This window comes from Podarcis erhardii, assembly GCF_964252035.2.
Source record: "Podarcis erhardii genome assembly, chromosome: 16".
NCBI classification, from domain to species: Eukaryota; Metazoa; Chordata; class Lepidosauria; order Squamata; family Lacertidae; genus Podarcis; species Podarcis erhardii.
Genome location: NC_138514.1, coordinates 4023520 through 4040802, shown reverse-complemented (window position 1 = coordinate 4040802; position 17283 = coordinate 4023520). Strand labels below are relative to the sequence as shown.

The window sequence follows — 17283 nt, the reverse complement described above, 5'->3', positions numbered from 1 at the left end:
AAAACTTCCCTGAACAGGGCTGCCTTCAGATGTCTTTTAAAGATAGGATAGCTGCTTATTTCCTTCACATCTGAAGGGAGCGTGTTCCACAGTGTGGGCGCCACCACCGAGAAGACCCTCTGCCTGGTTCCCTGTAGCTTTGCTTCTCGCAATGAGGGAACCGCCAGAAGGCCCTCAGAGCTGGACCTCAGTGTCTGGGCAGAACGATGGGGGTGGAGACGCTCCTTCAGGTATACGGGACTGAGGCCATTTAGGGCTTTAAAGGTCAGCACCAACACCTTGAATTGTGCTTGGCAACATACTGGGAGCCTTTAGGACTGGTGCTATATGGTCCCGGTGGCCACTCCCAGTCACCCCTCCAGCTGCCGCATTCTGGATTAGTTGTAGTTTCCGAGTCCCCTTTCAAAGGCACACCAGCCAGTGAGCGCTTGGTAGGCAGGTCTGAGGAGTCAGACTCTTAAGTCAGGGACACTGAGAGCTTGGAATGTTTTTGTTCCTTCCTCAGAAATGGAGAAATGGTTACCAAATAAAAATAAATTGGAAAAAAGATACTCAAAGAAACTGCCAGAACATAGTTCAGATAAGAGATGCGGAGAAAAAGTAAAATGCCACAGTGCTGGAGTGGTTTCAAAATTTCTGATTTTGGAGTGCATTATGTGACTTTCTGAAACTTGCAGCAATTCTTGGAGTGCGAGATTAAAAGTATTCTCTTGGAAGTCTTCCTTTGTAACATAAGAAAGCTGCCTGGATCAGGCCAGTGTCCCAAGTTCAGCATCTCGTTCTCACAGATGCCTGTGCAAAAACTGCATGCAGAATCGGACCACAACAGCCCTCATGATTCTCAGGAACTGATATACAGAAATATGCCGCCTTTGAACCTGGAGGTAGTATTTAGCCATCACTTGACACATCGCTGAGTTCACATGGCATCCACCTGGCTTCTTCCCCCAAAGAATCTGGGAGCTATAGTTTGGGTCACCGGGTTTGGTGCTTTTGTAACAGGATTTGTAATGGCTTTCAGTCAAATACAATAAATGATTGATTGATTGATTGATTGATTGATTGATTGATTGATTGATTGATGAAAAAGTGCTTTTTTCCTGAGATGCTAACTTTCTCTCTGCATGTCATTCCTTGAACAGCTTCCTGAGCAAAGATAAGGCTTGCTTTCATTGCTCTGTTCATTTGTGCATTTGACTAGTGTTGCGTGGAAAGAAATGCAACCACTGGACTGAAAAATGTCCCCCTCCTGCCCCCTTGGGTTTCTGGTGTGGCCTTCACAGATATTGGCACAACTGGGGGGGGGGTGTTGGCTGCTAAGCTGCGCTCACCATTGTGAGGGCTGGGGGGGGTGACCGGGGTGCTTAAACCATGCCCCTTTTCCATCGGAAGCTGCATGGGGGTTCAGTATCCAGCACCCCCTTCTCTGCTTCTCTTGAACTCTTTGACTTTAACCCTTAGAGGTCTTCTAACATATAAACAAATTATAAAAATGCATTGAAGAAACAAATCACACCATCTAACTTTGCTACTGTGCAAGAAACAGAGATAGTTTCTGAGCATTTTAATATATTTATTCTTTATACCTCAGTTTCCACAACCCCACAACTTTCTGATTTCCTTCCGGCTGTGCTCTACTTCCTGAGCCAGATCACCATGGAAACTACGCTGCCGACCATCATTTCCATGGGAATTTGACTGGCACAGGAAAAGGAGCATAGCCAGAAGAAACTCAGTCTTGTTGGCTGTGATTAACAACCACTAAAGTGTGTGTTTTTTAAGTGTAAAAAAATAAGAGGCCCTATGTTTGACCACCTCAGCCAGAAAGTAGATTTAGAAAGTTAATTCAACTCCCCTCCCTCTCAAATTCTTAGAAGACAATGACGATGGTGGTGATTGTGATAATAATGTGCTGAATTTCCCTCTCCAGTTTTACAGGGGGTGTGATGGTCCCACAACAATGAAGAGGGAAATTAGACTCACCAAATATTAATGTGTCATGACTTTTGTGGCCAGTTCTTCAGCATCAAAATAAGGAGGGAGGTCTAAGGGACAAAGCAAATCTCTACGCCTTTCTAAATGGCCCTCAGCACTCTCCCTCCGCCCCACCTCTCCTGGGTCACACCCCCAGGCCATGCCCTCCCATACACTGCTTTGCACCCTTCCTAGAATGCTTCTTGCCTGGCTGGAATGTGTCCTCTGATAAAGCTCTTGCTTTCCGGGATAGAGTGGTGAAATTTACATTTGTTGCTCTACGCACTTTTGCCTTTGGGTCCTGCCCACCAGTAACGATAGTGTGCCTTATAGCATGAACGTGTTGGGTAAAATTTACTACAGCATCAAAACCAGCATTTTTCTCAGGGAACACCTGAGCACAGAACACATTCAATAAAAGCACAGGGCAAAATCACATTGTCTAATGAAATGCCTTCATGCACTATTCCTGGGTTTTCTAGAGGCATCCGCCTGACCACTGATGGAAATAGAATGCTAGACAAATAGACCTTGGTCTGATCCAGCAGAGCTCTTGTTATCCTTTGTATGTTGACATTCCAAGTCCAAGGCTCAGATCTCTGCTATTGAGAGTGAACAACAAAGAGACACATTGTGGATTCTGCAAGGTGTGAAAAGGTGAGGAAATGAAAGTGGACAGTAGAGAACTGAAAGGGTCAAGGAGGATAACATTACCTGCTGGGTCTTTTATGAATTGGAGGCTATTTCAGATCAGGAGAGCTGCAGAGTCATGCATAAGTGTTTATAAAGACACATACGCACACAGCTTGTGTACATTCCCATCATTTAATAGAGGAGAGTGCCAACTGGAGACATCTGTGATGTGCATTGTCTTGCTGTTACATGCATCCGGCCTTTACGCCCCAGAGTTTACTGATGACAACATGGGAGAATGAATGCAGGGATGGAGCAATGATGGAACTCCCAGAATGTTATACTATAACACTAAGCCCAGTGATTAATCTTAATGAACTGTTGTCTGTGCTGTAAAGTTTGCTACTATTTCTAGTCATTCCTATGAAAATGTAAGAAAAGTCCTGCTGGCTCAGACAGAGGGCACATTTACTACAGCATGCTCTTTCTCACAGTGGCCACCCTATAGGAAGCCTGCAAATAGAACCTGAGGGCAGGGACTGACAAATTGGTTGATTTCTGTTTCTCTCGGTTTCTCATTTTTCTAGTCTTAAATTCAGTTCTCCACATTTTGACATTGGTTTGTGAATATTTATTTCAAATGTCATTAAAAAAACTCACCAGCATTTAAATGTGAATTTCCCCTAGTATGCAATTTTTAAATGAAAATTTGACTGAAATTCACATAATGTATGAATGTGAATGTTATTGTGCGGTTGCAGTTAGCATTTGAAAACATATGGCATGTAGCAGGAGAGATTGGGCGCTATAGGGAAGCAATTAGTATGTGACAGCATCTCTTAGATTGTCTGCAAGCTAATTAATTCAATTTTATATTAACCTTATTCATTGACTTAGCCAACTACGAAAAATCAACTTAGATTGACCAAAGGGGGTGTGTGTGTGTAAAATTCTCAGCTTTCAATCCTGACATTCTGATGTCAAATTTTGTGAGCAAATGTTGACAGCAAATCCAAATTTGAAAATCTTCTGTCATTTGGCATTTTGTGAAATGTCGTTGCAGACGTTGTTCTACATTTTCCATGGGAGTAAGGATTGTGGGTGCCATCCAGCAGTGACTGCTGAATGGAAAGAATCATTCAGTAGAACAGGGAGAGGAAGCTACTGGTGGTTCTCTCCTCCTGCCTGTAGGGCCTCATCCCACGCCCCAAAATACATTCCAAGGGAAAATCTTCAGAATAAGTTTGTGGTTTTTTTTCTGGGGAAGGGAACGATGACAGGGTGGAGGGTAATCACCTACAATTTGCCTCCTCTCTGTTCTGCTAATCAATTCTGTATTTCAGCAGACTGTCACTAAAGAGACTGGTCCTTCTGGGCAATTAGGGCATTGCACATTCAGAACACATTCTGTCCTCAGCCTCCACCTACCTGTGTTCTTGCTTACAACTGGTCCAGAGGGTTGTAGTCCTAGCCGTCACCGTCCTCCTCAGTCTCACTATTGCCTTTGTAGAACTGCGAAAGGAAGACGATAGGAACAAAACTAGAAATATTTGGCTCTGGCTGTCATTGGATCTCGCTCCACCTACTGCTCGACTCCTTGCCTTACGCCAGGGGTGCCCAAACTTTTTTTAAAAAGGGCCAGATTTGATGAAGTGAATATGCGTGAGGGCCGACCAAAGTTGAGCTTTTTTTAAGATTGAAGTTTTTTTTTAGGATTTAAGTTGTTGAGCTTTTTCAGGGATTTTACCTGCCACAGGAGCTGGATTAAACTGACCGGCGGGCTGGATTAGACCCCCAAAATGGACTTTGGACATGCCTGCCTTATACCATACCAGTCCAAATGGGTACCAGCCACAACTGAGCAGCCACCGTTGAATGCAGCCAGCTGTCTTATATAACCCTTCTTTAAAACAGAACATGTTAATAGATCTGGTTTTTGTTGTCTGTTTACTCTTTCCCCCTCCTATTGCATTCATGTATATTTATGTGACACTCCGAAATAGCCAAGAGCACTTTAATCAGTGGATTATCTGCAACCTAATCAGTGAAAATACTAATCAGGAAGTGCAGAAAATGTCCCCACTCAGTGCGGCACAGGGAATGTTTTCTGATGTTTCTGATTCCCGAACAAGAATTAGGCATTTATTCTTTTAAACTGCTTTTTAATTGTGCTTGTTGTTGTTATAAATTTTTAAACAGTTTTAATGTGGGGGGGGTTGGGGGGGTTATTCGGCTGTTTCTGTTTATATTTTGAATATGTATTTTGTGTTTTTTTGTGTTTTATACTGTAATTTTATCTTGTGAACCCCCCTGAGACCTGCGAGTATAGGGCGGTATATAAATTTAATAAATAATGATGATGATTTCATTTGTTTGCTTGTTTTGCAGGGTTGTCTGGGGGTGTGATGCTTCTTTAGATTGTGCCCAGTAGGATTTAAAAATTAAAAAATAAAAAAATCTGCACAGCATTACCAATAGATGTTTGATGAGACTCAATAATGATCATTGCCTTAAAGAGATTTTGGAAAAAAGCAAGCAAAATGGTGGTTTCCATTGTGTTGTGTGTTTTGATTACACCCAATAGAAAGGGGGTGGGGAATAAGTGGCCCCCCAGAAGTGGGTGGGTGGGTTACAACTTCAGCCCTGTCAGCCTGACCACTGGTCAGGGATGATTGGAGTTGCAGTCCAGCAACATCTGGAACATCACAGGTTCCTTGCCTCTGCTTTAAAAGTGTTAACTGGTTAGGAACATAAGACGAGCCCTCCTGTATCAAGCCAAAATCCTGCATCTTGATGCCGCTGAGGGCCAGCAAGCAGAACCCTACTGCAACAGCCATTCTCTCCACTTCGCAGCAACAGACATTGTCTCCCTCAGAGATCCTCCTGAAAAAGTTTCCTGGAAAAATGTAAGATCTAAAATACAAAAACTGCTTTTGCATAATTGCCCACAGTTATTTTAAGAACTTAAGAACCAGATGCCTATGTGAAGCGTGAAAGCAGGACATGCGAGCAATAGCACTCTTCTCTCTTAATTTCACAGGAACTGATATTCCGAGGTGTTTACTCTCCAACAGTGGAGGTAAAACATAGTCATCATGGCCAGTTTACATTGATAGCCTTATCCACTATGATTCTTTCTAATCTTTTGTTAAAGCCATCTAAGTTGGTCCATACCTTGTGGAAGTAAATTCCACCTTTTACCTATGTACTCTGTCAAGAAGGGCTCTCTCTTGTCTTTCCTGACTCTTCCAACATTCATCTTCATTGGAGGCCCCTGAGTTCTAATATTGGGACAGAAGGAGAAAAACTTATTCCTATCCACTTGCAGGGGCGCCGACTTATAAAAAATATTGGGGGGGCCCATACCGGGGTCCTGCCCCGGGAAGTTTTCTAAATTTTAGATGAAAATTAGTGAGTTTTAAAGTTTTTTAAAAGTATTTTAGAGTCATATGATCAACATTAGAACCCCGAAAACTCGACTCTCTATAACTCCACACTCCAGGAAACTCGACAAGCCTGAAACACTTTTTGGCTTTGAAAAAAGAAACAAAACATAAACACGCACGGTATTTTCGTAAAAAGCTAATTTAATTTACAGTAACAATTATGCTTATAGACTATTACAGAGCAGTGAATATATAGCTCTGAAAGATTGAAATGATATTTAAATAAATCCTATCATTAAAAGAATAAAACATAAAATATTGCTGTCGCACAGTAATAGCACTTTGATTAATAAGTGAAATAGCTAATTTAAGCTTACTTTGAATAAGGCTGAGGGTTCATTAAATAAAAATAATATCTCAAAGTTAATGCTTTAATACAGTTAATAAAGTTAATACAGTATGCCTAATACTGTATGTAAATACTGTAATACTGTATGTAAATAACGGGCTTTAATTGGGTCTTACACCCTAAAAATATTTAAGTATTTGAAAATAACAATTACAGTACTATAGTAATATAGAAATACAGTACTAAACTAGTACTAATATTTCGAAACTGAAAATTTAACATTCTGTATGTATTTAATTCTCTATTTTATAAAGATTTTTAATATCTGACAGTGAGTTTGGAGTAGCCCAATGCAAAAATCCTGAGGATCCATGTGGATCCATGCTTTGTAACCACGTTTTTGCACCACTGTGACCCTAGGCAACAGTGGGTGCGTGATTTTTTTGGTGCAAGATGTAGCCATGGACATGCTATGTGATCTGATGGTGAATTTGGGGTGACCCAATGCAAAAATCCTGAGGATCCATGTGGATCCGTGCTTTCTAACCACGTTTTTGCACCACTGTGACCCTAGGCAACAGTGGGTGCGTGATTTTTTTGGTGCAAGATGTAGCCATGGACATGCTATGTGATCTGATGGTGAATTTGGGGTGACCCAATGCAAAAATCCTGAGGATCCATGTGGATCCGTGCTTTGTAACCACGTTTTTGCACCACTGTGACCCTAGGCAACAGTGGGTGCGTGATTTTTTTGGTGCAAGATGTAGCCATGGACATGCTATGTGATCTGATGGTGAATTTGGGGTGACCCAATGCAAAAATCCTGAGGATCCATGTGGATCCGTGCTTTGTAACCACGTTTTTGCACCACTGTGACCCTAGGCAACGGTGGGTGCGTGATTTTTTTGGTGCAAGATGTAGCCATGAACATGCTATGTGATCTGATGGTGAATTTGGGGTGACCCAATGCAAAAATCCTGAGGATCCATGTGGATCCGTGCTTTGTAACCACGTTTTTGCACCATTGTGGCCCCAGGCCACAGTGGGTGCGTGATTTTTTTGGTGCAGGCTGTAGCCATGGACATGCTATTTTATCTGATGGTGAATTTGGGGTGACCCAGTGCAAAGATCCTGTGGATCCATGCTTTGTAACCACGTTTTTGCACCATTGCAGCTCCAGGCAACAGTGGGTGCGTGATTTTTTTGGTACAGACTGTAGCCATGGACATGTAATGTGATCTGATGGTGAATTTGGGGTGACCCAATGCAAAAATCCTGAGGATCCATGTGGATCCGTGCTTTGTCACCACGTTTTAAATGGGGAGGGAAGGAAAAACACAGAAGGGACAAGAAGCACAAGAGGGGTGTGCGAAGAAGCAGCTGGCTAAGAATGCAGGGAAGGAGTTTAACGGGGTGGGGGGGAGGAAAGGAAGGCAAAAGTCCCGGTCCCCCCAAGCCAGCCCTCTCTCTCTCCCACCTGCGAGTCCCTAGAGCACGGAGAGGAGGAGGTGGTGGGCTGGGCACGCAGTGTGACTAGGAAAGAATTAGAAGGAAGGACTCGATCCTTTCCTTAACCCTCTGCTTGCCAGGAGGGCAGGGGATTCCCTGCTCTTTGTTGAGTTTGAGCAAACGCAGCAACAGAAGCGGGTGGGCAGTAAGACCCTGAGGCAGAATGCAGGAAAGCAGCAGCTTCCGCCTTCCCTCCGCCCGACCGCCCGATCTTATTTTTGCCTGATTTTTGCCTATTTTTGCCCCTGCGCTCCGGAGTCAGCTCCAGGGACCACACATTCGCTCAATAACACGCACAGACATTTCCCCTTACTTTTTAGGAGAAAAAATCTGCGTGTTATAGAGCGAAATTTAAGGTAATAATTTTTTAAAATTATTGGGGGGGCTGAGCCCCCCCAAACGAATTTTTGAGGGGGCTCGGGCCCCCTCAGGCCCCATGGAGTCGGCGCCTATGTCCACTTGTTGATTGCCTTGTGACATCCAAATACCGTATTTTTTGCTCTATAAGACTCACTTTTTCCCTCCTAAAAAGTAAGGGGAAATGTGTGTGCGTCTTATGGAGCGAATGCAGGCTGCACAGCTATCCCAGAAGCCAGAACAGCAAGAGGGATCACTGCGCAGTGAGGCTGGCTCCCAAAGTTATTTCAGGTGAAATAGATGGATTTAGGCCCATTGCTTGGCCGAATGTTAATCACACACACTCACACTTCAGTGGAAACTGCATGCAGCTGAGCAGCTCACATTCGGAGCATCAACACAGAAAGGAACAGAAAGAAAGCAACACAAATATTTTGATGGAAGTGTCTTAGGAAAGCGATTTTAAATCATGGACACCTAGGTTCTGAAAATGGTATTGCCTGTATTGGTGTGAGTGATGGGGTCCCATGGCACAAATTCCATGTGGTCCCAGTGCAAAGGAAAAGAGCTAAGATCTTCTCCCTTACTATAATGTCCAAACAAGATGGGATGGGGAAAAAGAATGATAGGTTTGTAAGGAGTCTTCAATAATTTTGCCAAGGAAATTCTTATGGTTCAGGGCCTCATGCTATTAGCCTTTCTTGTACATGGATATCCTTTATGAAATGCATTCAGGCCCATCAAACAAATCTGTATTGAGATACACACACTGTATCACCATTTTTATTGCTGGAACTGCTCTGAATCTGACTTCAGGAAGAACAGTTTTAACTGCACAGTGTCCTGGAATAGACACTCTGCATTGGGAAAGAAGGGAACTGAGTTCCCTCCCATTTTCCACTTTCCTGATGTTCCAAATGACCAGTACCCTGGAGTTATGATTTGTGTTGTTGTCAGGATTCTAACTGGCCTGTAACTGACCTAAGAATTCTGCAGAGCAGTTGCTGCTGTGGCTGGCTGGCTGCTCAGGCAAACGTCAGCTCAGTGGCCAACAGCTCAGTCTTCTTGAGGCTCAGGAATACCTAGCAAATCCCTGCTCTGTTCCTGGCACGCTAGACTCTAGCTGAGGAAGGCATTTCACGTAAGTTTATGGATTAAACATTCCTCACTATGCCATCAGGTGTGTTTATGCTCAGTGGAAAAGGATAGCTGCAGTAGCAGGTAGCAGAACAGCGAATCATGAGCAGCTTCCCATCCACAACAGGTTGCTGAGGTTCTGGCCATTTTCACAGGAACAATGCAAGAGTATATTAAATCAGTAGCAGTGTGCTGGAAGAAAGTATGTGTTTCAGCTTCTCTGGATCAGATGTCTATACCTAACCAGGGGGTGGGAGAGAGCAGGAACTCTTTCTTTTGCTGCTTCTTTCTGTGCATGGAAGGAAGAATGCAGGAGGGAGGATGTCCTTCAATGACTAGACATGCTTGTTAGTCCCTCTCTCACTGCACGTTGTCTTCTCTTTTGTTTCCAGGATGTCTGCCAAGGTCTCCCCTGCTCCCCTTCTCTCCAAACCCCCCCTGCAGGTGAAAGAAGGCTCCCTGGTGGTCAGATGGCTAAGTTTAGTTTCCGGCCTCCAGGTATCTGCATTCCTCATTGATATTTTGGCCTGGATGATGTGCATTGCCTCAACAGCCATTGTCAACTGGCGAGTGTGGCGTGTGGACAACATCAAGGGAATAGGCTCTGGAAACATCTGGATTGGAATCTGGCAGGTCTGTTTTTGGAAAGACCCTTCTAACGACGGCAACTCTTTTTGGCATTGTGAAAATCTCAATGAGCAACATCCAACCCTCCCAAAGGAAATTTTTATTGCACAGGATTTAATGGCCTTAGCTTCCATTATGAATTCAGCGGCCCTAGGATTAATTTCGTTTGCCTTGTACAATGTGTTCAAGCCCAGAAAACATAAGGATTTTGTGTTAACCTTTTTTAGGCTTCCAGCTCTCCTGAACTTAGTTGCAGGGATACTCGTCCTGATTTCCGTGACATGGAACATGTCTGCTGTCTTACAAAATGGAGAAATTGTCTTCCCAGAAGCTTTTGAATTGCCTCAAATTCCCAGCGAGCAGCATATTGGACCTTCTATTTATCTAGGCTATATCGCTGCGGGTTTCCAGCTGCTGAGTGCAGCATTGGTTGGGATGGAGAGATGTTGCATCAGGACCATCGCAACAGATACATCTCAAATAGTAACTGTAGTAGTGATTACCCCAGGAAGTGCAGTGAAAAGCGAGAGTCTAACTATTTGTTCGAAGTGTGGTTCTCTGCTAGACCTGGTAATTCAAGAGAAATCCTCTGCAGTGGAGATGGAGGAAACCCATGCGGAAGATCTTGTCATTCCAGAGGAATCCTGCGCAGTTGAGATGGAGGAAAGCTGTGCAAGCGATCTTGTCATTCCAGAGGAATCCTGCGCAGTTGAGATGGAGGAAAGCTGTGCAAGTGATCTTGTCATTCCAGAGGAATCCTGCGCTGTTGAGATGGAGGAAAGCTGTGCAAGTGATCTTGTCATTCCAGAGGAATCCTGCGCGGTTGAGATGGAGGAAAGCCATACACCCCAAAGGTCACCTAAAGGACATCAAAGCCCACCTGATGTCCCCAAACATACGATTATATATGTGATTCCCTAAAACAGGGAGTCATAAACTATCAGATTCAGATCCATGCAGATGGCTCTATACATGCATGGATCTGCGTGGATCAGGATCTTATAGTTTTGTTTTGGGACTTCAGGTGGGCTTTGATGTCCTTCAGGTGAGGAAGCCTCTTTTTTATGACTAGTATTTATTTATTTATTTATTAAAGATTTTGTTGATTTACAAAAGTGTGCAATGTCTCTCTCTCATGTTTTCTCCCCCCCCCCCCATGTAACATTTTTACAAATCATTTTCATTTGTTGAGACATTAGGAAGCAAAGGGGAAAGAGGTGGAGGGGGGAGGGAAAGATGGGTGGGGGTGGGGTCGGGTGGCGATTTTTCTATTTTACTTCCTATATGTAGGGTTTGGTGTCAGGGTTGATTTCCCCCTCTGAAAACTAGGTGCGCCCTATGGTCAGGTGCTTCCTATAGAGCGAAAAATACGGTAATCATGTGGAAGCATTGCTGCACCTGTTTAAGGCCTCCCCATTCACTGAATGCCTAGTCATGCAGGACTGAGGGTGAATGTTTGGTTCTCATTCCTAAATCCATCTGTGGAAGGAAGCATTGTTTTTAGTGCTCTGTGTTATCATGGGATCAGGAGAAATAACTGGTTCCATCTAGGTCTGTGGTTTCACCATATATCATCACCAGCAGGTTCAAGCAAGGATTCAAGTAAAGCAGAAGCACATCCCACATTGGTGAGCACCCTGAAGCACTGGGGTGGTGTTCCAGCTTGGAGGGACCTGGGGGAGAGATGCTCCCACTTAGGCCCTGATGCTGCTGGTAAATGTGTGGAAAATGAATCAAAGAACAGTTATATTAGTGATTTAAGAGTTGTCACTATGGTTGGATCTATGGTTGGGGAGAAATTTAGAAATCTACTCTTCCCCAAACAATATGCAAACCATAATGCTGCTATCCTTTGAAATTCACATTTCTTCAAAACATTGTGATGCAGTTCTCCTTAAAAAAAAAAGTGTATACAAAAATCCATATATAATAGTGAGGAAAATGCATTAACATGAATAAGTCACTGCAAATGGCATACCTAAATTCATGGTATTAGGGGAAATTGTTTGCAGAAATGTGAATATTGTGGGAAATGTGCATTAAAATGCTAATGAATTCTGGATTTCCCAGAATAAAAATTTTTGTTGATCTTCATCCCATCTCTACAATATGAAATTCATGAAATGTGGTTAGAGAAGAAAATCATGTTTGAGAAGGCAAAGGTCAATAAGTGCTATCCTGCAAAAGCCCTGCTACAAATACTGTATATTTATCATAGTATATATTTTTATAGGGGTGCATGGGGTGTTAGGGGAGGGATAGTTCCTCTGGTGTGGGACAAGTTGTGCTCCTTCTGGGATAGTTTGTCCACCTTTGGTTCCCACCCTGCACTCAGCTTCCACCTGTGGCTCCTAAAAGCTGTCAGCATGTGACAGCAGCCACACCCTGGAAAATGGCTTTGACTGGCCGGTTAAACCAGGTGAGGGTAGTTGATGGGTCTCAAACCCTTGGTGAATTAGGGACTTCCCATGCATGTGAAGACAGGCGCCACCAGGTCGAGGAGATGAGACCAATAATGGGTCCAATGGTCAGGAAGGCGGTTTCTGCATGTGCTGTAGAGGGAAGTGAGGGGCAGATGGGGACCATCAACCTGGGAATGTAGCCCATCTAGGAGAAGGGAAACTCTGATCCTAAACCTCCACTGCCCTTGCAGGATATCTTCAGGAGAAAAAAGACTAAGGAGTAAACCCTACACAAGTCCCGAGTCCCGAAGATGGTTGGCTGGTGCATTGTATGCCTCCTTCAGGCAACTTCTGCAGCCAGTATTATGCCAAGTGTATTGCTCTGCTTTCCTTTGGAGCACATCAGTGAGGCCAAGGGGTCTTGTCCTCTGGTCAGCCTAGGACACTGCCCAGGGAGGTCGCTTCAGTGCTGCTAACCCAGAGGTTTGACTTCACCAGAAGCTGCACTCCATTGTTGCTCAAGAGAGATGGATGTCGCAGCTAGAGTCAGATGCAGGTCAGCACAAAAGACGCAGGGCTCCATTGTCAGTGAAGTTAACTTTTTATTCAAGGAAATGACATACAACTTGGGAACACTTCCCAGTAGGTCTTGCACCTAAGGAGCAGTTGGCAAGGCTGAAGATCCCTGCCTTCCACCCCTCTTCTGGATGTTTCCCAAACAGTCTCAAACTGCGTCTGCCCATTTCTGACCTCTGCTCTGCTCTCCTCATTACTCTGCATGTTCTTGGAGAAAGGGGTGCGGGGGGGGAGCTTGTCACAGCAGGAGAGGGAGGCTCCCAGGGTTCTTCAGAAGCCTCTTGACCCTCCTGCTCTGCTCAGAGTCTGAACTGCTCCCTGAACTGCTCCAGGTTCTTCCTGCTCACTAAACCCTGTTGCCCCTTCAGCATCCAGCCCCTCTTCCCAATCTCCTCCCTCGGACTTCCTCCCCGTGTCCCACCACCAATCCTCTAACTCTGAGCCTTCCTCCTCTGGGGTTTCCCTTGGCCAGTGCCTCCCACCTCTCCTCTTTATCCACAGATGCCAACAACAATATTTTCTCACAATAAAAACAAAACAGTATTTAGGCAAAATTATTTATTCGAAGGTCACATGCACTCCACTAGCCATTTACAAACCCTTCAGAAATGCATGGTTTACATTTGGTATCTGTATACCAGTTTTATTTTGGTTTTCTTAAGCATAAAGGAGTGATTGCATACAAAATAAATAATTGCATAGCATAATTAAAATCCATAATATAAATAATAATAGTGCACATCACTTTTTCCATTCACATATAAATCTTTCAATAGACTTTATTTTTAACCTACAACATGAGGGTATGTTTGAATATACAAATATGCCTGAAGTCTCTGTTATCCATAGGAACATAGAAAGCTGCCTTATACTGAATTAAACCATCATCTAGCTCAGTATTTGTCGACACTGACTGGTAGTGGCTCTCCTGGAGATGCTAGGGAATGAACTTGAAGCCATCTGCATGCAAAACAGATGTCCTACCACTGAGCTATCCATAAGAACGAATGAAGCTCACACAGTATGTTATATAACCATGTTCTCCTCTATGCCATTGGCCACAATCTGTGATGCCTGTACATTTTAAGATCAACCTTGTATTTCATAGATATTATACAGTGGAACCTTGGTTGACGAACGTAATCCCTTCCGGAAGACCGTTCAACTTCCAAAATGTTCGACAACCAAGGTGCAATGGGCGGTCATCAAATTCCATTGAGAAAATGGAGAAGCACACCTTGATTATTGTATTTTAGTGTTTTGTTGGAAGCTGCCCAGAGTGGCTGGGGAAACCCAGCCAGATGGGCGGGGTATAAATAATAAATTATTATTATTATTATTATTATTATTATTATTATTATTATTATTATTATTGAAAGCCATTAGACTTCCAAGGCGCATTCCAAATTGGAAGCATTCACTTCTGGGTTTTCGGCGTTCGGGCTCCTAATCATTTGGCTTCCGAGACGCTCGAAAACCAAAGTTCCACCGTGTATGCACACACACACACACACACACACACACACACACAAACTACAAACAAACTCGAAATGGCTTAAAGCACGATTACCAAAATTCACCCACTGAAAGAAATGCTACTTCCTGTTTATAGAAACAGCAACTGAACAAACAAGCAAACAAATAATAAATAAATAAAATTTAAGCGAAAATTAAAAGTGCTAGGTATCCTGGATGGACCTTGGTAATATGGTATCCTGTGTGAGGCCAAAATTTGAAGTGGGGGGCCCAGCGCAAAGCTATCTTCCCAAAGCTGGGCAAGGGAGGCACTAAGCTTTGGGAAGCAGGCATGAAACTCTGGCAGGCTCCTAGAGCCCTCTTCTCCTTCTTCTTCTTCTTCTCCTTCTCCTTCTCAAAGTTGGCCAAGCACTAACTAGGCTTTGGGAAGGACGTAGGAAGGTGCCCTTGCCCCCTGCATGGGGGAACCGGTCACACTGCCCTAAAACCTCTGTAGGTGTAGGGTGATCAAATAAGTAAATAAAGCCAAAATACAATTCCATATTCTTTGGAGAAGATGCACTGAACATTTGGTCTTCTTCACGAAACTTGGCTCAGTGAAAATGTATAACAAAGCATTTGAAAAACTTTCTTTGTCTCATTGCTTTGCTTCTGTTTTCAACCACTTGCCGTCATGCAGTCTCTTCAGAAATATTTTTAGATTTTCCAATAGTTGCTTGGGGCTTCCTTTTGAAGTTTTACAATTCAGGTCACTTTCCTTTTATTAAAAAAATAAAAGAAAACTGGTGTTGAAAGATGTGGTGTTCCAAAGTTGTAGATCAGGTGTGAATTGGAGTCCGTAATATCAACTACCTATCTGCTCTTACAACAAATTTTTCATTTGATGAGTGTGATTAATATAGCTATTATGCATGCACACAGAGACAGTAAATAATTGCTTGTTTTGTAATCAAAAAATCACTGTTAATTGATTTTTATCATCAAGTAATAATCGTCTTTAGTGAGTGTGGTCTCCACAACCAGAAGTTCATTTAGATGGGGTACAGTGCTAAGGCAATCACATGCTCAGAAGATGGGTCAGTGAATGAGCATCAAAATTTAATTACAACTAGTAGAAATTAACTTCAGCATGGCTTATTTTCAAAGATGGAAATTGAAATAAATATACTGTGAGTATTTACTTGACTTGGAAAGCCACTGTCTCTCAACCTTTCACCTTTTTGCATGCAGGTGCTAATTCTGTTTCTTAATGCCCAAGTGTCTTACTGCATTGTGATGCTCATTTAGGCCTAAGTCACATCCACACCATACAATGAAAGCAACACCATATATCCCATGCATCCCAGCATGAAATGAACAGTTCCACAGAGCAAAGCAATCATGTTGGTATATATGGGGTAAGGTGAATCTTCAAGTAAGCTGGCCCTAAGGTGCTAAGACCTTTATGTAATAATAGTAACGTCTTCAACTTGGCCTGGTAGGAAATCAACAACCAGAGCAGATCTCTGAGCAGAGGCCTTCTACAATGGCAAGGTTTCACTCCTGCTCAGCTGCTATACAGCATTCAGCAGGAACTGCAGTTTTCAGATCCAGAGCAAAAGCACATTACAAAAACCCAGTTCTGAAGTCACCGGTGCCTGAACTACTGTGGTAAAGCTTCCCCAGTCCAGTCCAGGTAAAGGGCTAGTGAACTCTCCCTGATACTGGTTCCCTTCTCTCCCCCCTTTCCAAGTGTCAGAGTTTTTGTTTGTGAGGAGGGGGTTGTCTAATGGCAGGGATGAATCCCATTATGAACTGGGTATAAGCTCATATTGGGTTGAACATTTTTGGAACTGTGGGAGCTCAGATTTCAATCTCTTCAAGTTTTGAATTTGGCCCCATCACTGCTCCTAAATAGAATGGAGCCAATCAGTTAGCTTTGATCCATTTACTATGTTCAGGATTAACCAGCTCTGTGCAAACACCTGCTTTGCATCACTGCAGATAAGACAGCTTTTTGTGAGCAAGCTGTCTATGCTTCATAACTCAAAATTGCAGCAACATAATGTGTGTGGATGATCATAGCTATGGCTCTGGATTTGTCATGCTAAAATAGCAATAATCCACTGGGGACTCAGCTAAACTGGTAAAGAAAAAGTGATTTATAGGCGTTGTATGTGTGATATACACAGTGCCACCAGATGGCGACGCGGAGACCAGTTTTTCTCTACCTGTTTTCCCTATTTGAATTTACAATGCTTTAAACTGAAACGCTTCTTTGATGTGTCTAGATCCAGCCTAAGGGTCACCAATTTCTGCCACTAAGCCCAAAACTAGTAACAACTCTATACATCAGGTGCAGCCAGTACAGTGCCCTCCTGTTGTTTCTGGACTCCATTTCCCATCATCTCTGACCATTGGACATGCTGGCTGGGGCTGACGGTCCAACCACATTGACTACCCCTCATATAACCATTGAGTTATGCCTAATGTGAGTATTTAAGAGAAAACTGAAACAGATCTACTTACATTCTGTGAATGCCACCTCTTGGCAAGTTCATGAAGGCTGCTTCTAAGATTATGATATTCGTGGAACTGTGGCACAGAATCCATGGAATTGTTAAATGTCTTCAGATCTTTCTTTTCACACTGTTTCTGAAATGAGAGGATTGTTTTAAGGTCACCTGTCAGATTCAACACACCATTGTTAAATATGGCAGCACTACAGCATAGCTGTGGAATTCAGGGCCTATTCTGGTTCAAATCCCATTCATTTCCGTAGGGCTTTTACCTGAGAAACTCCAAATGATCATAGGTAGCACCGGACGAGAGGCAGGGAGGGCAGTGCTCCCTAAACAAGGAGCTTACCCCTCCATCC

At 43.3% G+C, this 17283-nt stretch overlaps 2 protein-coding genes across 5 annotated transcripts in view; one reads left to right on the top strand and one right to left on the bottom strand.

The window, feature by feature from the left end:
• The window catches only part of LOC309331261 (uncharacterized protein), a 140911-nt gene that overhangs the window by 38406 nt on the left and 85222 nt on the right, over positions 1-17283 (bottom strand). For 3 of the 4 annotated variants that reach the window (XM_081843380.1, XM_081843381.1, XM_081843379.1), the window contains exon 4: positions 16935-17060. In XM_081843380.1, the coding sequence (XP_081699506.1) occupies positions 16935-17060 (126 nt within the window). Of the gene's footprint in view, positions 1-13493; positions 15184-16934; positions 17061-17283 lie in introns of those variants that run through there. The other variant, XM_081843378.1, reaches the window with a different exon arrangement.
• LOC309331481 (claudin-34-like) lies at positions 9288-11177 on the top strand. The gene is made up of 2 exons (XM_081843690.1): positions 9288-9349; positions 9738-11177. Exon 2 carries the CDS (start codon positions 9739-9741, stop codon positions 10891-10893), a length of 1155 nt encoding a protein of 384 aa, XP_081699816.1. The 5' UTR covers positions 9288-9349; position 9738; the 3' UTR covers positions 10894-11177.

Bases quoted from the DNA above. Each gene is read 5' to 3' on its own strand.
- LOC309331481 (XM_081843690.1), top strand. From the start codon at position 9,739: ATGTCTGCCAAGGTCTCCCCTGCTCCCCTTCTCTCCAAACCCCCCCTG.